The 22,768-nt window shown below is 40.3% G+C and overlaps 1 protein-coding gene across 1 annotated transcript in view; it reads left to right on the top strand.

Moving 5' to 3' along the window:
* The window catches only part of spryd3 (SPRY domain containing 3), a 72,793-nt gene that overhangs the window by 33,591 nt on the left and 16,434 nt on the right, over positions 1–22,768 (top strand). The window contains exon 7 of the mRNA XM_053317281.1: positions 13,196–13,345. Coding sequence (XP_053173256.1) covers positions 13,196–13,345 — 150 coding nt within the window. The remainder of the gene's footprint in view (positions 1–13,195; positions 13,346–22,768) is intronic.

Raw genomic sequence — 22,768 nt, 5'->3', positions numbered from 1 at the left:
GTACCTTTTTTGTATTTATTGTCTTATGTGTGCTGTTGTTGGTTTGCTGATGCGTCTAACTTTGCAGATTCTCTAGTCTAGAGTATCTAGTACAGAGGCGTCAAACTCATTTTCATTCAAGGGCCACATACAGCCCAATTTGATCTCATGTGGGCCAAATCATTGAAAAGATGGAAGGAAGAAACGAAAAGAAGACAGAAAGGAAAAATGGAAGAAAGGAAGGAAGGGAGGATGGAAGGAAGTAAGGAAGGAAGGGAGGATGGAAGGAAGTAAGGAAGGAAGGAAGAAAGGACGGACAGAATGAAGGAAGGAAGGACACATGGAAGGACAGAAGGAATGAGAGATAGAAGGAAGGAAGGGATGAAGGACAGATAGAAGGAAGGAAAAAAAGAGAAAGGAAGGAGGGAAGAAAAGAGGGAAGGAAGGAAAGATGGAAGGAAAAAAACACAGCAAGAAAAGTGGGGCGGATTGGACTCCTCGGCTGGCCGGTTCTGGCCCACAGACCGTATGTTTGACACCCCTGATCTAGTATATAAGTCACATCATCTCTTCATGGCATCTTCTCTCTCTCTCTCTCTGGTAATATGAAGCTGTTGCCCAAGTGTAACATTGTGTTTTTCCATCAGTGGCAACCTTCCTGCAATACTGTAACTTTTTCTTCTTCTTTTTTCTACTTCTTTTTTTTTTTTGTCCAAATAAATCAGCAGCGGTGGCAGTAGGTGTTGGCATGGGAACCGCAAGTTTTTAATTTGAGCAACATCTTCCCAGCAGCGGTAATGGTGATAATAAATGGAGTGTATTAAAAGGTGATGAAAAGCCTCCACATGGCCGGTGCGTGACGAGGTGTCAGTGAAGGGCAACAATGTGGGTCCGTTGCCTCTCACCGCTTTTAAAAGGGAAACCTCAAGGGGGGAAACGATTTGACTGTTTTTAATCCTTGCAAAGTAACGGCACAGTACAGTCAAATGTTTTCACGTGTTGTGTTGTGATGGTTGCATAGTGTTTCAAATGTTATTCGCTGGTGTCATACTGCATGTGACGGCTGTATGAAACACAAAGGTAGTCTCTTGTTGTCTTGCAGATTTTTTGTGTTGCTGCAGGTGGGAATGTTGCCGCGAGGCGTACTGTATGCATCAAGGCAAATATCATCATGTCTTGTAACAGTAAATACTTGTTCACCTAACTACACATCACTTACTCTGTCAGTGCTATGGTAATTACAGGTTGTGTTTTGATTTTTTTGCATTTTGTTTTGGTGCTAAGTGCTTCTTTGAACTTCCTAACCCAGTTAAAAATGAAAAGGGGAGTCCCTCAGAGAAAGCGCCTATAAGAATCTTTATTGATACCTGCAAGGGCAATCACTTGGTTAAAATTGCTCAAAATACAGTGGGGAAAGAGGAAGTACTACTGTAAAGTCAAATTAGTAATGATGATGTTTGTAATAATGATAAATACACAGTAACTAAGTAGAAAAATATGCAAAAAGTAGAGCGGTAGAATCAATCAATCAATCTCAATCTATCTTTATTTGTATAGCGCCAAATCACAACAGAGTCATCTTAAGGCACTTTACACATAGAGCAGGTTCTAAACCGAACTCTTCAGGTTTTAACTTTAAAGAGACCCAACATTCCCACATGAGCAACAGTGGCAAGAAAAAACTCCCTTTTAACAGGAAGTAACCTCAGAACCAGACTCAGAGTGGGAGAACATCTGCCTCGACCGGTTGGGGTTGAGAGGAGAGAAAGGAAGGATAGAGGAGAGAGAGGAAGGAGAGGAGAGAGAGGAAGGAGAGGAGAGAGAGGAAGGAGAGGAGGAGGGAGAGGAGAGAGAGGAAGGAGGAAGGAGAGAGGAGAGAGAGGAAGGAGAGAGGAGAGAGAGGAAGGAGGAAGGATAGAGGAGAGAAGCACAATGAAAATCAACGATGAAGCTAGAAGGTCCGGGACTGGAGTCTGTCATCCGGACGTCTCCAGGCCCAGATTACCTGTGAGACGAGAAAGCACAGACAACTCCGGGGAAGAAGTTTAGGTTATTGAATGCATTAATAGAACATGAATGTTAATGGATATAGATGGATGGATAGAGAGAGAGAGGGAGGAGGAGAGAGGAGCTCAGGGCATCGCAATGCAAAGTGCAAAAAAAATTGAAACATGCAACATAGATTGACAGGACTTTAAGAGTACACGTACAACATCACACGACGCATTACACGCTTAAACAAGAAAGTTGTTAAAGCTTCGTAATGAGTGATAAATCTGTTTTTGGATCTGCTAATTTTAAAAGATACATTCAGGATAACAACAATTTACTGCGAATATGGGTGTTTGTGGTTTCTCCTGAGAACCTCCGCCGTATGAGTTGAGTTTGAACATGCGAGCGATTATGCAAGCGATGTTTTGAAATATCTGAACTTTTAATGAATAGGTGGTTGTGATTTGTAGTGGTTTTGTTCAGGTAATTTATCACTAAAAAGACAGAACAGATTGTATTGTGTTACAGTGTAATGTAAACAGAGTCATGACATGGTTTAAGGTAGAGTAATTTTCACACTGTTCAGCACTAGTGGATGCATTCAGCGCAAACATCACCTGTTAGCTCATTAAAAATAGCACCGGAGATGGAGTGGTTGTAACCGACTGTGGTGTTTATGGCGTCAGTTTTTCAGTCCATCAGTTTTTCAACGTGCACGCATATTAAAAAAAAAAAAAGAAAAAAGAAAAGAATTGACTGATGAACAAGTCAGATTTGGCCGCTGGAAGGCACCCAAAACCCGAGATCACAAAACCTCTGTTCCAAAGGACAAGGCCAGAGAACATGTTTTCCAAATCAAATAGGCACATTTGGATCAAATTATTCAGGATTTTTTTTTTTTATGTTAATATTTCAGTTTTTTATGCGGACAAATTGTGAGGAACTATTTCCAGAGAAGAAATGGAGACGAAGGAGATGAAAGAAAAATGAAGGGAAACGCTTCCTCAAGAACCAAAAAGTAGACAGACATTAATAATAATGATAATAAACTTCATTTATATAGCACTTTCCTTTCTTAACAGTGTGACAGAGTGATTTACAAAAAGGAAATAAAACCAAACAAGGCAGATAAAAGAATAAGATGTACAGAGGTAAAGAAAGAGGGAGACAAGTAAGAGTATATGATGTATAAAATAATCATAAAAGGAATCAAATGCACAGAAGTAAAAGCAGTAAAGTCACACAATGGAAACAGTTTAATATAAAGGGAGAGAAAGCTGTAGCCCAGATGTAGTAACTGGTGTTTAATCAGGTCAGACTTTGGTCAAAGTGTGAACCACATAATACGAAGGAGGTCTCTTAATTTCACCTTTCTTTAAGTTCCCCCATTAGGTGTGACAGGAAATTGGCAGGACCACTCTCTGGGCGTTACATCTCGTTTCCCAGGCAGCGGCTCAACAAAACACATCTTGCACACCATCATCACCCATTCTCACCACTCGGAATTACAGGAGCGAGAGAGAAAGAGGGAGAAGAAGGAGAGAGAGAGAGAGAGAGAGAGAGAGAGAGAGAGAGAGAGAGAGAGAGAGAAGAAGGAGAGAGATTGTCAACTATCTCAGTGAGGCATGCTTCGCTCAAGGCTATGTCTCTCTTTTTCTTCCCTCCTTGTCTCTCTCCTCCTTCCATTACTCAGCAGCAAGAAGCAAAAAAAAAAAACACAACACACACACACACACACACACACACACACACACACACACACACACACACACACAAAAAGAAAACACCGAAACTCTTTCCTCCTCTCCCAAAGGAACAAGCAGTTGTCCAGGCATGAAAGTGGAGTAGGTTAAGGAGACACAAGAGTACACATGAAAGGGCAGTCTGTAACAAAAAAAAGGTGGAGGCTAACGCAGGAGGTGTAACTGTTATCCACTGCGAACAATTAATCAGCAGGTTAAAGAAAGGGAACTATTTTATCTCTCTCTATATATATATTGTAAGAGTAAAAAATGCAAAAATGCATGCCTAACCCTTCCATCATCATCATCAGTCAGTGTGTTTTACATGCACACTTAAATAACGGGATTACTGTCGGCTTTCTGCAGTAAGCTGGTTTCTTAACTGTCGTGTAAACAAGAAAACTGGTCACGATAATCAGGGTGAAGAATTAGAGCAGCTTCATTTTCACAGATAGGGGAAAAAATGAAGTTTCTCGAATTCTGAGAGAGATGATTTTACATTTTACTGCTAACCTGCTTTCAAATCTGTGGCTGTTTTCTTTTAATTTGCAGTGAAGCAGCCAGATGAAGGGGGGGAATACTTCCTTGTATTTATAATAACTCCGCCTGAAGTTCAACTTAAACTGAGACTAAACCAATGTAGAAGTTTAAATACATCAATTTCCCGCCACTGGATGTTAAATTTAACTTCCACGTTATGAGGACCAGGATTATTATAGTTAACTAAAACTAAAACTAACAAGGAAAAAATGTAGATCTGAAAGAAAAAAAGGTAGTTTTTTAATAAAACTAAAATGAATAATTCAAAGCTAACTAAAACTAAACTGAATCGACTTCTTAAAGTGATGGTTCGGCATAATTTCGATCTAGGGTCATATGCACCATGAGGTCTATCTAAACACCACCTCAGCCGTTCATTTCATTTGGTCGGAAATGAGTGGAGTTAGATCCATCAGCCGAATGACTTAGTACAGGCGCTAACGGGACCACCAGTGTATCTGGTAAATGACCCCACTTATAATGCCTGGATTATCAAACTTCTACAGTAGTACAAATAGGGTCTTTACTCATAAATCGATGCATTGGAAAGTTTGTTAGTACACCAGGAGTTTATTAAAATAAACACTTACCTGATGACTTTTACTCTGCTGCTACTGCTAAAGCTGTAAACATCTTGCGAGATCCCGCACAGGTCTCTAGATGTGCTGTGCGGGATCTTGCAATATTTCGACGATGGTTACAGCATTATTAGTGGGGTAATTTACAGATACACTGGTGGTCCCGTTACAGCCTGTACTAACTATTCAGCTGATAGCTCTAACTCCATTATTTTCCGACCAGATTAAATAAAAGGGCTGAGGTGGTGATTAGATAGACCTCGTGGTGCACATAACGCTAAGTCGAAATTATGCCGAACCATCGCTTTAAGGTAACGGGCTAGTACCAGCAGATGGTAGCAGAGCGGATGCCGGCTGCCACATAATGCACAAGAAGAAGATGCTTAACGTGCTATTCATGATTATTTTTTTAGAAAGAAGAAGAAGCTCCAGGCCAATAGGGGAATATTTTGATTACGACCCAGTAGTAGATAAAAGTCCTGATGGAGAGTGATGGTAGCATTTGTGGGGTTCAGCTAAAAGGGGCAAATCTCACTAATATGAAAGTCCATGTTTGAGGCTCTCACAGAGAAGCAGGAGACGGCTAACGTGAGCTCACAGCTGCATCACAAACACTGCAAACTTTACCTCAGTGTCAGACATTATTTCATCCTGTTCATTTTCTTCTTTTTTTGGCATAGATGCCTTTATTTAGCAGTAGACAGACAGGAAACATAGGAGAAAGAGAGGGGGGTGACATGCAAAGGACCTCCGATCGGGATTCGAACCGGGGTCGGCTGCGTATATGGCATGTGCTCTAACCACTCGACCACCTGCGCGCCAATCCTGTTCAGTTTCTACTAATCAAGGTTTTCCTTCTAAGACCTGGAAAACGAATCGGTTGTCAAACTAATTTACTGGAGTAAAAAAACAACAACAACAAGCTGAAAAATTAAATAAAAATTGAAACTAAAGAATATGTTGTTCTCTTTATGCTGTCCGTCCCCTTCAACACACACACGCTAAAAAACGCTCTGAAAAATATCCTCACTAATATAATTAATAATAAGGTCAGGGGGTAGAGGAGATATCTGGTTACTGATCAGCTGTTTGTACACATGCATACTGATTACCCACAAAACCTTGTTGCACTGACTAAGTTCCTCTTTTCATCGTGAGCGGTTTGTCAACGCTCCACAAATCAATCAAATTAAATACGAAACTTTGAAGAATTAAACAATACTTTCATATTAAACTGCCTAAATGTTAAATTGTTGCCGTTCAGGCTGCCTCGACAGCGCAAATGGGCCGTGACACACGTATTTATGCAGCTTTATGCAATCAGACTGAGAACAAGTAGCTGATGTAATTATGCAACTGTTGGAACAGGCATTACTAAGACTCAGTCTGTTTTTCTTAAGGTGTGATCACCTCATCTGGTTGCCTGGTGTTATTTTTGGAGAAATATACCTAGGAGGAAAAAAAAAGCATCAAGTCTGTATTGTAGTGTAGTTTGATGCTATTAGAGTTTCTCAGTTCTAAGGTCATCTTTGTCTTGATTAAAGGTTTTTTTTTTTACTATTAGTAATGTTTTATGTAGTCTGTCTTGATTAAAGGGATCCTTTTTTGGATTTTTTTTTTTACTATTAGTAATGTTTTATGCCACATTTCGTTTTATTGACTGAAAGTTAGTGGAGCATCAAGAAAAGTAGGAATGTACCACAAAAGGTGGAGAAGAGCAAGAAAAGGCGAGGATTTAAATGATGGAGGGTTCAAATGATTACAAATGGTTTATGTGAAAGGAAATGCACTGAAGATGCTCGTTAGGCATCAATGATATGAATATATAAAAAATGCATTTTGGTGAGAAACAACTAAAATAATGAAAACACTCACCTACTCACACTTTCATAGCTTTATTTAGCAGGAAATGAGAGGCTGAGGTTCCTTTTATAATGATCATTTAAATGATTTAAATGATGGAGGGTTAAAAATATTACAAATGGTTTATGTTGGAAGGAATCGCACTGAAGATGCTCGTTAGGCCTCAAGGATATAAATATATAAAAATGTATAAAAAATGCATTTAGGTGAGAAACAACTATAATACTGAAAAAACTCACCTACTCACACTTTCATAGCTTTATTTAGCAGGAAATGAGAGGAGACAGATTTGGGGAATGATGTGGTTGAGGTTCCTTTTATAATGATCATTTAAAGAACTCCTCTAATGAAAATCAAGTTTTTAACCTTATTAACGCGTCCATGTGGTGTTTTTTATATGGTACAGTACATGAAGTGAGACATGAGTGAAATACACAGTCAACGCCACGGCTGAGGATTTCCTCTTGGAAGCTGCAGGGCACCGAGGACGCTCTCAAAAAAAAAAAAAAAGCATGGAGTCAGTCAGGCAGGATTTCTTACATCACAAATCTAAGAAATCAATCATTTATATAATTCGAGGCACGCAGCGTCTACCTCCTCGGGTTTTCCCTGACAGCTGATTCTGATCTGTAGCAACCTGTTGAGTCGAAAACCCGAGTCCAGCATTTTTGTGTTTAGCCAAGTTTCTGTCAGAAGAGAAACGCAACAGCTCCGCACCTCCTGATGAACTCTCAGTTTCATCAGATCCAGTTTGTCATCCAGTGAGTGAGGTCACACGTGGCCTGATCGCATTAGCTTGTAGGTTGGCTAACAGACCGACCCGCTAACTCCTCTCATGCTTCTGTCCCTGAAACTCTTTACGCTGTAATCAGGAGCCGGAGAAGCTGCTGCACCGCTGTGTGCCGTCATGAATATATTTACATATTCACAGATGAGGAAGAGTAGAGGTCATTTTAAGGATTTTAGAGTGGTTATTATATCAGAAACTTCATTATTGTTCCAAGGAAAGTATCTTCATATGTCTTAATACATGTCTGGAAAGGATTTTTAACCCTTATATACTGCTTAGGGTCTAATTTGACCCAAAAAACCCTAAAAAAACTTTTCTTTTAGCCATACATTTAATGACTTATCCTCACGTGACTCAGAATATACAAAAAATAGAAATGTTTCAACTTTCTAAAAATGTTTTTGTGCAGCTGTTGCACATTTTTGTTGAGTGTTTGACTCAAAAATTCAAAAAGCAGCATTCAAAAATACTGTTGATTCATCATTCATTGAACGCGTCATGCTCTCCAGTGTTATATAACAATAAACCATTATAAAGTGTGATTACAAATATAGCCTCTGCTCTCTGAACATCTAATTAAGGATTAATTACCAATTTATGAATGACTGATGAGGTGTTCATTAATGATTTGTGGTTCCAAAATGTTGTATAAAGGCTAAATATGAGGAGATACTGTGAAATGCCCAAATATGAACAGTATGTGAGGGTTAAATAATTAAATTGGGGTTTAAACTTTGCTCTGCATCCATGAATATTTTTTTGAAGATTAAATCCTGCGTTAAATTCATTATGAAACCAAAAATTATGATGTGGATTATATTTTCCTTCATGCATGAATGGTTTGGATGCTGCAATCATTTATGAACAACCTTTTTTTTAAGTGTCTGATCACTTAAATGAACCAAATTCAACATAATTCTGTATAATATACAGCTACACATCCATGTAAGTGCTGCTCTTAGCAACCGTGTTAATCCATCGTCAAGCTTCAGAGACTTAAATGAAACTTTTTGACTGCCTCATTTTCATTTCTGAGTTTTTTTTTCCAGTTTGATTGGTCACTAAGCAACAGAGAATAACAAAAAGGGAAAATTGTAATAACTTAATTGAGACACTTGACTTTTTTCTTTTTTTTTTTTTTTTTGGTCATAGATGTTGAATAGCTGTTCCCACCAGGTGTGTCCTTTAAGTGGCTCGCTAGTGAAACTCAGCACACCCAGGTGGTGTTACACACATGCACGCACACGCACACGCACATGTACAAGCACATGTGCACACAAAGGCTTTCTAAAGAAGTCATTTTTGTCCACCCCCACCTCGTCTGTCATCCTTGACTTTCGAACTGGGGGCGTTTTCTTCATTACACTCATGCACTCACATGGCATGGAAACACCGCTCAGCCTAAAGGCTTTGCGGTTGCCTAGCTGCCCACCTACTCACCTGTACCCACCCATCTCCACCTGTTTGGATGTTTTAAGAGATAAAAAAAGACCTAAAAATAATCACATTATCATTGTGTGCTCTACATGCAACCTCTGAGGTGGCTGTTCGTACTTGCAGGATCGTCATCCACGGGCGGTTCATGGAGAGTTTGGAAGTGTCAATCTATCATGATGCCCACTCGCTTACTGCAGGACACATTCGCAGAAAGCCAGTTTGCGTGGTTAAGTCCTTCGCCTCTGGAACAAAATCAGCCTAGGATCCTGCCCAAGCTTGATCTGCTGTCTCCATCTCAACTTTTCCCACTAAAAAAAAAAAAAGACTCATTACTGCCAGCCCCCATTTAACCAGTCAAATAAAAACTGAAACAAAGAAAGTCAGGAAAATTCAGCCACAGTAGTAATAACAAGTTTTACTGAGAAACTTTAACGTACAGGAAACTTGATTTATAGTCACATTTTTATTCTTTAGCTATATGTAGAAATACATGTGAGGTACGGTTACAGAATACATCAAATAACTACTAAAAAATACACAATTAACTGTTGAGATTTCTCTTATGGATGTCCAGACGCCGGGACAGTATTGAGGTTTGAATTAGATTTAAAGTCAGTGGCGACAAACCAACAACAGCAATACAATAAAACACACCAGGACACATGAAGAGGGTAAAGTAACAGAGGTGTCAAACTCATTTTCATTCAAGGGCCACATAGAGCCCAATTTGATCTCATGTGGACCGGATCATTAAAAAGATGGAAGGAAATAAGAAGAGAAGGAAGGGAAGAAGGAAGAAAGGAAGGAAATAAGAAGGGAAGGAAGGAAAGACAGGCAAAAGGAAGGAGGGAAGAAAGGTAGGAAGGACAGATGGAAGGAAGGAAGGACAGGAGGGAGGAAGAACAGAAGGAAGAAAGGGAGTAAGGACAGATGGAAGGAAGGAAGAAAAGGAGGAAAGATAGATGGAAGGAAGAAAGGAAGGAGCGAACGAAGAAAGGAAAGAAGGAAGGTAGGAAGGAAGGACAGAAGGAAGAAAGGGAGGAAAGACAGATGGAAGAAAGGGAGGAAAGACAGATGTAAGGAAGAAAGGAAGGAGTGAACGAAGAAAGGACAGATGGAAGGAAGGAAGGAAGGGAGGGAGGAAAGACAGATGGAAGGAAGGAAGGAGCGAACGAAGAAAGGACAGATGGAAGGCTGAACCCCCTCGGCGGGCCGGACCTGGCCCACGGGCCGCATGTTTGACACCCCTGGTGTAAAGTAACAGAGGAATACCACAACTATAAACTATAAGTGTGACTTGAGATTTAAAAAATAATAAGGGCGATCAATCAATAATCTTTATTATTGAAGCATAGATCCACTCAGTACCCCCCGAAAATATCAAACTGTACTCAGAAGGATGAGACAGGCTATTAAACGTTATATGAGAGCTTTCAACAGCTGTGACAGTAAAATATGTGCATGTAACAAACCTATAATGCTGCTATTTTATATTTCACCAGTTAGAAGAATAAAAGCACCCGTCGCTGAGCTGCTGCTGATTCTCCTCTTGAATTAACACATTTACGCTGCACACAATTATCATTTTTCTTTTATCATTTAGGGGAAAAAAAGCTCCGTGGCAGTTTGATTATGAAAAAAAAAAAAATTGGCCAAGTGTACTTGTGTGTGTACTTAGAAGTCGAGACGTCACCTCCTGCCAAAACTAATTAGACTAATGACTGTCAATCATTGAAGGAGGCATCCAGGTGGAGCAACATTCCCCATTTGGACTTGGTTTTTTTCTTCTTCTTTTTTTTTTTTTCAAACAAGCAGCAAAACATAAGACAGAAATGACTTTACAAACTTTAGATAAACAACAAACTAATAACTATTCAATGTTTAAAAAGTGTGTCGGATGAGGTGAGGAACTTGTCTAGTCCAATCAAAGCCAAAATAAACATTCAAAGAAACAGAATAAAGGAACAATAAAAATAAATTATACTTTTCCACCTACTGGAATAAACTGAGTCAAATTGACCCCGTCTGTTTTGACTGTTCCTTCCTTCCTTCCTTCCTTCCTTCCTTCCTTCCTTCCTTCCTTCCTTCCCTCCTACCTTCCTTCCCTCCTACCTTCCCTCCTTCCTTCTTTCCTTCCTTCCTTCCTTCTCCCTTCCTCCCTCCCTTCCATCCTTCCTTCTTCCCTTTCTTCCCTCCTTTCCTTCCTTCCTTCCCTCCTACCTTCCCTCCTTCCTTCTTTCCTTCCTTCCTTCCTTCTCCCGTCCTCCCTCCCTTCCATCCTTCCTTCTTCCCTTTCTTCCCTCCTTTCCTTCCTTCCTTCCTTCCCTCCTCCCTTCCTTCCCTCCGTCCCTCCTCCCTTCCATCCTTCCTTTCTTCCTTTCTCCCTCCCTTCCTTCTTTCCTTCCTTCCTTCCGTCCCTCCTTCCTTCCCTCCTCCCTTCCTTCCTTCCTTCCTTCTCCCTCCCTCCCTCCCTTCCATCCTTCCTTCCTTCTTCCTTCCTCCCTCCCTCCCTCCCTCCCTCCCTCCTTTCCTTCCTTCTTCTTCCCTTCCTTCCTTGACTCGAGGACAACAGGAGGGTTAATAACAACTGATGGTGCAACAACATACATAATTAACTCCTGATGAGCTACAAATGAACCTTTAGGGCTCGGACATGCTCAAAACAAACTAATTCATTTGTTGTCTGATGGTGAAAAAGTATTCATAGCTATTCTAAACAGAGACTTATTGTCATGGCGATAATTGCTTCAAAAAATCGCCGAAAGCAGTTGTGTATAAAGAAAAATGTGCTGTGATAGAGCAGTTAAAATCCCGCCTGTTTTCCTACCTCTGCATACCTGGCCGATCATTAAGTGGGTGTGAATGTCGGATTAACGGATTAGTCTGTTTAGGAAGTTACAAACTCCACTTAATTCCAACGTTTCCGACGAGGTTTCCGACACTTTTTAACCGTCTTACAGTACGAGCAGTTGGTTTGAAGGCAAGGCAGTTTTATTTATATAACGCATTTCATACACAATGGCAACTCAATGTGCTTTACATAAAACAGAAAAACTTTTAATTTGAGAAACATTAAAACATACAATTAACCCCCCCTCCCCCCTCCACACTAATAATAAAAACAAAGTACATAAAAATAGAAAGAGAGAAATAAAATGCTAGAATAGAGCATTAAATATAAGATTGCAGCATAAAATAATGATTTGCTTTAAAATCATTAAAAGGACATAGAGTGGAAATGAAAGATTAAAATGTAAAGTGCTTTAACCTTCCTGTCGTCCTCCCGGGTCAAATTGACCCCGTCTGTTTTGACTGTTCCTTCCTTCCTTCCTTCCTTCCTTCCTTTCTTCCTTCCTTCCTTCCTTCCTTCCTTCCTTCCTTCCTTCCTTCCTTCCTTCCTTCCTTCCGTCCGTCCGTCCTTCCTTCCTTCCTTCCTTCCTTCCATCCTTCCATCCTTCCTTCCTCCCTCCTCCCTTCCTTCTTTCCTTTCCTCTCTCCCTCCTTTTCTTCCTTCCTTCCTTCCTTCCTTCCTTCCTTCCTTCCTTCTTCCCTCCTACCTTCCTTCTCTCCTCTGTCCTTCCTTCCTCCCTTCCTTCTTTCCTTTCCTCTCTTCCTCCTTTCTTTCCTTCCTTCCTCCCTTCCTTCCTTTACTTGAGGACAACAGGAGGGTTAGAAGTGTTTTTAACCTGGATTTAAAAATGATTTCAGTTCTGCTGGTAGTTTGTTCCAGTTGTGTAAAAGCTGCTTCACCATGTTTAGTTTGAACTCTGGGCTCAACTATCTGACCTGAGTCAGTAGATCTCAGAGCTCTACTGGGTTTATATTCTACTAACATGTCATTCATGTATTCTGGACCTAAACCATTCAGTGATTTGTAGACCAGTAGCAGAACTTTAAAATCTATTCTATAGCTGACTGGGAGCCAGTGTAAAGAGAACTGGAGTAATGTGCTCTGATCTCTTTGTTCTGGTTGAAGCACACTGATCCTCTCAACACTGACATTGTTGTTTTTGTGAAAAGCTCGAGCAACATATTTGATTTTGATCTCCATAATTATTCAGCTGAACGAGCCTTGTGGTCGGAGTTAATTGGGCAATAACTCTGTTTTGTAGTGCAAGCGTGCATCTTTTTATACTCATATTTAATTATAGACCTCTTTTTTATATTATACATTGTCCATACTGTATATCAACATATTAAACCCCCCCCCCTCTCTCTCTGCTTCTTTTTCTGCCCCTCTGCTTATCCCCCCCCCCCCCCCCCCCTTTCCTCAGCTCTTGGAGTATGTTGGCGAAGGAAAGAGCATCATGGACGTGGGTTTGGCTCAGGCCCGCCAGCCACTCACCACCCGCTGCCACTACTATGAAGTGGAGATTGTGGATGCCGGAGAGAAGTGCTACATTGCCCTGGGCTTGGCAAGAAGGGTGAGCTCTCTAAGAAAATAACAACTTTACACACACACATAGACAAACACACACACACATACGAGCCTACACTCAACAGAGAAGCAGAGAAGCAAGCTTTTTTTTTTTTTTTTTTGCCCTTCTCCCTTTTTTCCTCACTGTCATATATTACTGTCCAGCTTAATGAACTCAAGAGATGTGGACTGCATGAATAAGCCTCCAAATGGCTGACTTATATTCTCCCCCGCTGGTCCCTATTCAACAAGTGGTTGAGCTAACAACTATAATGACGGAAAACTCTGACAAAAACCTGGATTGGGAATTACGCAGGTCATTAGCATCTGCAAAATGTTCCTCAGTCCTTGCCTCGGGAATGTTGTAATCTTGGAAGAGCAGCAGTGATAGTGTCCTTTTTTTTCTTCTTCTTCTATCCTGGAAATAAATGTTAGTCTCAGTGCATCGAGAAAAGATGTTGAGTGATTAGGACGACCTGCTTTTTTTTTTTTTTTTTTTATTTGGAAGAGACCTCTTTCTACAGTGTAACACATTAAAATGACTACATCTCTTCTTCTCTTCTTCTCTTCTTCGCCTTCATTTCAGTTGGCGAAAAACAAAACGGTATCGCAGCCAACATCTGGTAAGGAGTAAAAGGAGCAAGACGACAGCCCGGGCCCAGCAAATAATTATTTAATGGCTGCAGCGTTATGCCATCAAATTGACATGAATACAGGATAATGGCAGCAGCTTTAGCTTTATAATAACTTATATTATTGACATTTAAAAATACGTGAGTTGTCTTCTTCTTCTTAACTTTGCTGCCACACAGTCGACTGTGACTGGACAGCTACACTATGTTACTGTTCTGCCTGCCAACCCATTAAAACCTCTGTTCAGTCCTCTCCTGCTCTAGATGCGATCATCTACATCGTGTCTAATACGGCCAAATCTGTTTCTGTTAACAGACAACGGAGCGAGTATGAAATAATTATATAATCATGGCCCATAAACACCAACAGCAGTCATTCCCACGCTGCTGCGGCTACGGTGATAAAAAATTATTATTATTTTATAATGTCGATGTCGTCTGACAAAATCAGCATAAATCAGGTTAATGGAGACGTTTCCACTCTGTATTTTTGGCCGTATTGACATTCAAACTGAACGATCACTGCCACACGGACCCTGACCTTCACCGAGAAGCCTTACGTCACTGTTTTGCAAAAAGCTCAGTTTTCCCCTGTACACACTGAAACAACAAGCTGGAGTTTTAAGATTTACACACTCTGGAGGCCGCTTTGGAAAAGGTCCGTTTTTCTCGGTGGAGGAGAAAAACACAGTTTGAGTCTCGACAGAGGGGCTGAGAAGGAGAAAAAAAGATGTGTTTACAAATTTAATCGGGTTAGTGTGGATGTGCTCTTGTGGAATACTTGAACTGTGTGAAATAGAGTCTAGTAGTAGTAAACATAGCAGTACTGTCATAAGCTTTATTTTCTTTCCCATTATCCAGCAGCTTAGCCATTCTCTTCGGATCTAATAGCCTACTTTGTGGAGATAAAACACGTCCAAGAGGAAAATACAATTAGAGAAATTTTAACACCTCTCATTTGAGCCCTCATTTCTTTTTCCAAAGAATGCACATGCGGTTCCCATTTCAGCATTTAGCACTGCAGCTCTGCAAGTGACTGTTACCATGTTGACCTGCTTTGAAGAATAAAACAGACAAACCTGTACATGTTTGGGCACTGACTAAGACTGATTCAGTAGTCGTTGATAGTTTAGGATCTTGCCAGCACTTATATTAGAGCTAAAGGTTTAATGGTATGTGTATTCGTCACGAACCATTTGTTACAGGATGTTTGGTTCGGTATGCTCCGTGACCCACAAAGTTACTGTCAAACGGTCTTTTAATCAACTCAGACATGCAGAACCATAATAAGGAGTGCGAGTTTCATCTGGAACGTTTTGGCAACGCACCACGTAGCTGTAGCATGACTTAGCTAGCCGGCTTAGCTAACATAGCCTGGTTAGCATGTAGTGTCGCTGCTGGCTGTCAAATTGACAAACGAGAGACCCGCAACATAGTCCGAGTGCATCATTATTATTTAGATATGCTCTGTTATCGCCATAAAGAAACAATACAGCATCTCCCCGTCCTTCTCCCTTTGCTGTGACGCTCCACTTAGACAACACATATTAGCGACGAGCGCAGAGAGAGAAAAAATATAGTTGAGAGGTATTACAGTAAATGTTGTGGTTTTGTCCCTCTGACTGATATATATTATTCATCATCAAAAACACAGAGACGATACAGACACAATATATAAAGAAGGCCTATAAGATACACAGAAAAATAAAAGCATTGCACTACTGTAGTTATAAAAGACATTCACACCAGTGTTTCCATATAAGTGACAGGCAACATATGGATTTATACTTTTGGATCTGACAACAGCCGAATAATGTTGTTCTTCTGAGAAACGTTCAGGCGACAAATAAATCTGTGCATCAAACTCCTCCAGAAGGCCTTGAAGGTGTTGACTCGAGTCGTGCTCCACAGAACAGGTCACTTACACTACTGTTCCTGTGTTTCTTAAGTAAAATCCTCATGCAATCATTATAAGCAACCTAAAGCTTCTGCATGCTCGCCTTTTTAAACTTCATCCATAAGGGAGCTGTAATTATATATAAAGGAGTACAATGTGTGAAGTGTCTTATCTTGACATTGTTTAGTTTAGTTTAGTTTATTTGGATCCCCATTAGCTGTTACCCAGACAACAGCTACTCTTCCTGGGGTCCATGTTAAAATAAATACAACCAATTACAATTACAATATAACATAAATGCATACCTAAATAGAGTCCCTCCCCCTTAAAACAGTGCCACTATAGACAACAAAACAAACAATCAAACAAAAAAACAAAAAACACAAAGCAATGATACATATTAAATATTTTGCGGGCTCCACCCAAGAATAACCTTTTTAAATGCTTTTTAAAACGTTCTTTACTTGCAGCTTGAATAATTTCATATGTCTGAGCCCATGTGGAATTTGCTAGCCAACATATTAGCTTGAGCATATAATATACAGAGAAGTGATCTGTAATGTAGTGACCCAGGTATTTTGGGTTATTATACATGACATCATTATATTATCAATACTGAAGCATCAGCGTTAGAGCAGCATGTTAGTGTTGTAGCTGCTAGAAGTGGAGCTAAGTTTGAACTACTTTAGATACAGTTACACCATCAATCACCATAAAACAGCTGTCAGCAGGTGTCCTGAAAGGTTGTTTTCTTTTTTCCACGGCAACACAGCCATGTTTACATTTTTCAAAAGAAGGCCAAATGTTATTTTCTACCTTTCTAACTTTTTTTTTTTTTCTCTGCTCTACTGAACCATGAACCTCAAAAGCAACATACATACCGAACTGTGAGTTTAGTGTGCAGTTACACCCTTAATTAGGACTGTTTTTATCCTCTTTCATAAGCTTATAAAGGAGAGGATTAAACTATAAATGTCTTACCTTCTAATAGATGGACTCTTTTAGAAAGCCTATTTCTATTACATGTTTACCTAATATTATTCTCCTGACTATTTCAACAGTATGGATTTATAATATGATATAATATTTTACACCCTGTACGTTTATCCTTGAGAGAGTGTTATGAATGTGAAACATTAGTGGCTGCCAAAGCCAAGGCCTGCGGAGAGAGAGAGAGAGAGAGAGAGAGAGCTGCCAGCACTTGTCTCTACCAGGGTCAAAACTCTCCTGCTCCTTTTTAATAACAAAAAAATAAAAGATGAAACTTGTACAACATCTTTCAAGGCCTCAGAGGCAATTTATAAAACAGGAACAGAGGGGAGCACAGGTCAGTGGATACATAAAGACAAAGAGAGCTACAGAGAGGAGAGGGGGGGAGGGGAGGGGCTGAGCAGGAGACATACAATATATCGATATATCAGTATTGCAATATGAGACTAGATATCGTCTTAAGGTAAAAAAGGTAATGTAAAGATGTAATTTTCCAGACTAATGAGACTGTTGCAGTATTTTCCTTTACGCAGTTAGTCATTATATCCACATTACTCATAATCATTAATCAAAAATCCCATTGTGTAAATATATTGTGAAAGCACCAGTAGTCATCCCTACAATACTGTCTCAATATCAATATGGAAGTATTTAGTTAGAAAATATTGTGATATTTGATTCTTTCCCGTCTCGCCCATCTACTGACTTGAACCGTATGTGTGCTGAGCTTTACAAGTTTCCATCCATGTCATGTGATTTATTGATATTTACTCATTATTTTAAAATCTTATCCTCCTCTTTGTGGAAAATGTTGCTTTTACAAATTCATCCCTGTGTACTTCGCGGACAATGAAAACCCTAAGACAGAGTTATGAGTCATGATGAGTTACTAATGTACTGAGTCACATAGTAACCATAAGGAGTGCTTAAATCACAGATGAGATAATTTAAAAGTAGTTTAAAGCCTTTAAATCACATTATACTAAAAAAAATCTCCATCAATTATATTTTCTGTGAATATAATGACAAAACCACGACAATATCCTCTGATATACCTATACGAGGCTGCATATGCTCTCAATTAAACATACAGACGTGCTCCCATGGGTGAGGAAGACGTTGAACGGTGATAACTTCAAGTCCTATAACCCTCCCTCAGAGCTCCCTTCTCCTTTTTTCTGTTGCGCCACCACGTTTCTCTCTCTGCATCTGGGTTTCATTACAAAGACATTAAGCTTAAGTCCAGGAGAGGTGATAAAGCAGAAAATTGAAGGGCTTGGGTAATGACTGTTTACTCACCAGCAGTTGCAAGTTTGCATGCTTGTTGGTCTCGTTCACGCAGCATCCCGTGGTAAGACAACAGGCCCTGAATATAAACACAAATCTACTCATTAATGCCCCACAAAGTGCCCGTCTGTCTGACTCTCTGTCTATGTCTTTGTTGTGGTTGCTGACTGCATGCTCACCTTTTGTACTGTACTGTATTTTTCTACTCTTAACAAATCTCTTAACCCCCCACCTATCCCAACTTTTATGTCTCTATTCCCATCTTAACTTTTAGCAGTAGCCGCCGGTCATGTCTCGTGAGTAGTGACAGCTTTTTATTTGGGTCTTTTTCTTTCAGCCACCTTGGTGGGATGGCAATGTCGGCTAGTCGTTCCACCTCTTTGGTGGTTCAGACTGTAATATCTCAACAACTATTGGGTAGATTACTAAGAAATTTGGTACAAACATACATGATCCCCCACATAATGAATCCTAATAACTTTGGTAATCCTCTGACTTTTCCCTGTAGCGCCCCCATCATTTTTGGTTTTGAGTAAAATGTCTCAACAGTTATTGGATGGATGGCCATGCAAATCTTTTCATGTCACCCTCAGGATGAATTGTTATAACTTTAATTGATATAACTGGCTTTTTTCCACTATAGTGCTATCATGAAGTCAAAAGTCATTTACTAGAACAGAGAAACATTACATAGTATTTACAGGTTAGGGTTATATAGAAAAATAATTATAAACAACCTTTGTGGCCTTTTGAGTATAGATTTCTGATTTTTATGAGGTGTACATGAATGCACCATGAATGTTTTTACAGTCTATGGTCCGCGCTTTGTAAAATCAATCTTTAAGTGATCACGTTTTTAAGTGGAGATAATGAGACTGCACCTCTAAAGTGTAGAAGACATGATGTGATTGCAGGGTAAAAGCTAATTGAGAGAGAGAGAGAGAGAGAGGTCAGAGGAGGGTGTTTGTGTGCCACGGGGGGGAGAACGAGTCAGTGCAGGTGCGTCTGCGGCTGTTTGGGAGGAAATCAGAGAGAGTGAGAGAGTGCGAGAGCGGGTTGAGAAGTCCAAAAATAGAAAATCAATTTGTCACGGGCAAAGTTTTATTGGGGCGAGCCGCCAGAAATCAATGAATGTGAGGGAAACCCTTTCACACCTACTAAATATCAGCACGTCAGCATTTCACTTAAGTACAACCTCACAGAACAGCTGCTGTGGACTCTTAGTGTTTTTTTTGCATGTTGCATGACCCAAAATTGTCCTGTTTCACGTCACTTTTCCTTTCCAAAGAAGTTCAAGACGTCAAAACTGAATTAGCTTGTAAAAAAAAAAAAAAAGAAAAAAGGTGGAAGTAAATTTTTGAATCCCCAAAGCCACTGTTGCCAGTTTCCTGTCCAACGGGGAAGTTGGAGGGATTTGTGCTATGTGATAAGTTTGTGGTGTATGTGTGTGTATGTGTGTGTGTGTGTGTGTGTGTGTGTGTGTTAGTGTGTGTAATCTAAGATCTGTTTTGACCTTACTACAATTCCTAGACCTGTCATGACCTCTCACTTTCTGGAGATAAGGGTCTACATGAATGTACAGCATGCATAAGCTTGGTAGCAAGGTTGTTTTTCATCCGGTACACATACCGGTTGCTAGGGAGTGGGACAAAGAGATCTAGGCTCAGTTAGTGGTGGAAGAGTGCAGGGGGGAGATGGGGAGTGTGGGGTTTTTTTTTTTTTGTTTTGTTTTTTTTGAGGAGGTGGGGTAGCAAGGTAGATGGGGAGGCCTGAAAGTCAGGAGGTAGAAAAATCAAGGGAAGCTATTCAGAATATGAAAAACACAGGAAAAAAAAGCAGGAAAACCCTCATGTCCTGAAAAACAAACAAACCCCTAAAATCCTGCAACAAAAAAAAAAAGAACAAGATCATAACCCTGAGAAGAACAGTGGGAGGATAGGAAAACGAAAAACGTGGGTCGGGGAGTCGGGGGGGTGGGGGGGGGGGGGATCTGTGTGATAGTTGTAACGGAGGAGTGAAGGAACAGATACGTGGTTCATGTCATCAGTGTGTGACTGAAACAGATGGTTTTTGCAGTTCACCCATGACCTTGTGTCTCTGATGATTGTATTGACTCACTCTCCGTTCTGCTCGTGTTCATAAACACAGTCATAAAGCCACACACACAAACTCGAACTGTGCGGACTCTTAACACCACATGGACAAGAAATAAAAAGTGCTCAGGAGGTTTGAATGGCAGCGTTTCCTCTGTCCTGGTCTGCCCCGGGACCGGGACCGGGTCCTGGGAACAGCTCCCTTCCTCTTCCTCCTGTGATGTAGTAGTCCTACTGACCCTTTTCAATGCTGCTCCTGTGAACCTGTTTATTCTAACAGGGGTCATTTTAGGATCAAACAAAGGAGCAGTCACTCTGCCAAGACCACTCATGTGGAAGTTGGAGAAAAACAAAAGCACCACCAGCACGATTTTAGAGATATTGATAATTAGACTGACGACACATTCAAAGTCATCGTGATGTGATGATGATGATGGAGTGAGTGTGGGAAAAGAGGTGTGCAGAGGTGGAGAGGGCGAAAGGCAAGTGTGGCTTCAGAGGTGGTAAAGTAGGTCACTTTGGTACAGTCTAAAATATCTCAACAACTATTCAATGGATATATTTTATAATTTTAATGATCCTTCGACTTTAAATGTGGCACCATCATCAGGTCAAAAGGTATATTTGTTCAGTTGTCTGGTTTACTACCAAATACCCTAAAAACTAAACATTTCCATCATTTCCTGCAGCTAAACAACATCTAGCAGCAGCAGTTTTGTGCTGAAAGTAGTCCAGTCAATCCTAGATTTGTATCAATGTTTGAGAGTTTAAAGAAATCTCACTGTGATATATTGACCAATGATATATATTTTGATTTAAAAAAATAAGCTAAGTTGTTGTCTTTTACCTGACTGACTACTTTAAATGGTTCCTTGACAGATTTATAGTATGAAAATATGCAGAACTCGCATGTAAAATGTGTTGTTTTGGGACACATGTGGTTAAATATTTGTATAATATAATATGTAATACGCTGCTAATCTCTCCTACCTCCGCCCATCCTTTCCTACACTTACTCATTAACAAAACAAACTTGGTAATTTATCAGTTTTATGTGTTTATTCCAAGAATGATTTGTATCCATAGAAAGCAATGAAACATGCCCTAACACATTGACACAGAAAGCTTGTTGTTCTCCTCACTCCAGCCAGATCATCAGCTAATGTCAGACAGTTGCTGTTATCGCGTGGGGAGCGAGAGGTTTTAGCTCGATGACACAAGGTTAAACAAACAGACCTGCATTAGCTCTCTCTGCCCAACCCCTATAGGTGAGGTTGTTGTGTGGGCACGTACACACACAGAGAACCGCACAACTTTCCCTCCCCTCTTGGCCTCTTACAAAACTGTACCTGCAACACACACACACACACACACACACACACACACACACACACACACACACACACACATTACACACATTCATGGTAATTCATGGCTTTAGTTATATTTTTAGACAGCTCTGCGATATGCCAGTGTGATAGCCGCAGAAGATGATGGGTATCTGCTTCCACAAGGTTCCCTCCTTCGCCCGCACCTTTCCGCTCTTTCTCTTTCAGACTTGTTTACTCTGTGTGTGTGGAAATGCAGGCAGCTCTGATGACACCGGCGTAGCAGCTGCAGATCTTGATATTGCAGGCTTTTTTGCTCCACCATGCTCTGGACTCAACGCCGGTATTTGTTGTTCTTAGAGGCGGCTTGCGTTTCACCGATGCCTCTGCAGGCCAGCCGGGGGTTGCGACTAATGTTTTGAAAGTTCACGGTATATCAGTCCAGCTGGTTTAACGTGGGCTCCTCGCGCTAAAGTGTATTCCATCATTGATTGTTGATAGATAAGGAGTGTAAGTGTGATTATGTGGCGCCACCACTGATTTGGAAAACAAAAAAAAGTCACAGGATTAACTGTTGTAATTTCCAAACCACATAAGGGTGTAATGTGTCTTCTGCTGCTCCAAATCCCTCTTAAACAATATAAGCTGTGCTTTAAATAGTCGATGGTTAAAAATAGGTTATAACTGACTGAAAATAACATTATATTTACACTGAAAATCATATTTTTGCACTCTTACAAAATGTAAAACCACAATTATTATAAACCTTTTGGAAGAACTCACTGTTTTACAAGTACAGTAGCTAATTTTGAAGTATTATGTATGTATACTGTAGCAGCTGCAGTATGTCACATTCATTTGAGGACAGAAGTGTGTTTGTTAACAACTCACTAAACACTCCCCCCCCCCCCCCCCCCCCTAATTACTGTTGCTACGGCTGTTGAGATTTCCCGCTTGGGAAATGGTGACAAATTTACCATGCGGAATTCAGTGTAATTTTATGAGTAAAGGATCATTGATTTCACACAGGTAAGCAAAAGTCCCCTTATCACGTTGATCAGGTGACAGTTTCACTGGTTGAAATTACAACCAGCGTGGCAGATTCTTATCAGCTGCAGCTAACTAGCAAACTAAGCTCCATGAATTACTTGAAAATGCTTTTCACGGTTTAGATTTAGACGAAAATCTGGTCTTTAAGTATGT

This window comes from Scomber japonicus, chromosome 4, assembly GCF_027409825.1.
Source record: "Scomber japonicus isolate fScoJap1 chromosome 4, fScoJap1.pri, whole genome shotgun sequence".
Lineage (NCBI taxonomy): Eukaryota > Metazoa > Chordata > Actinopteri > Scombriformes > Scombridae > Scomber > Scomber japonicus.
The sequence above is the reverse complement of the archived record's forward strand: the minus strand, read 5'-3'. Positions and strand labels throughout refer to the sequence as shown.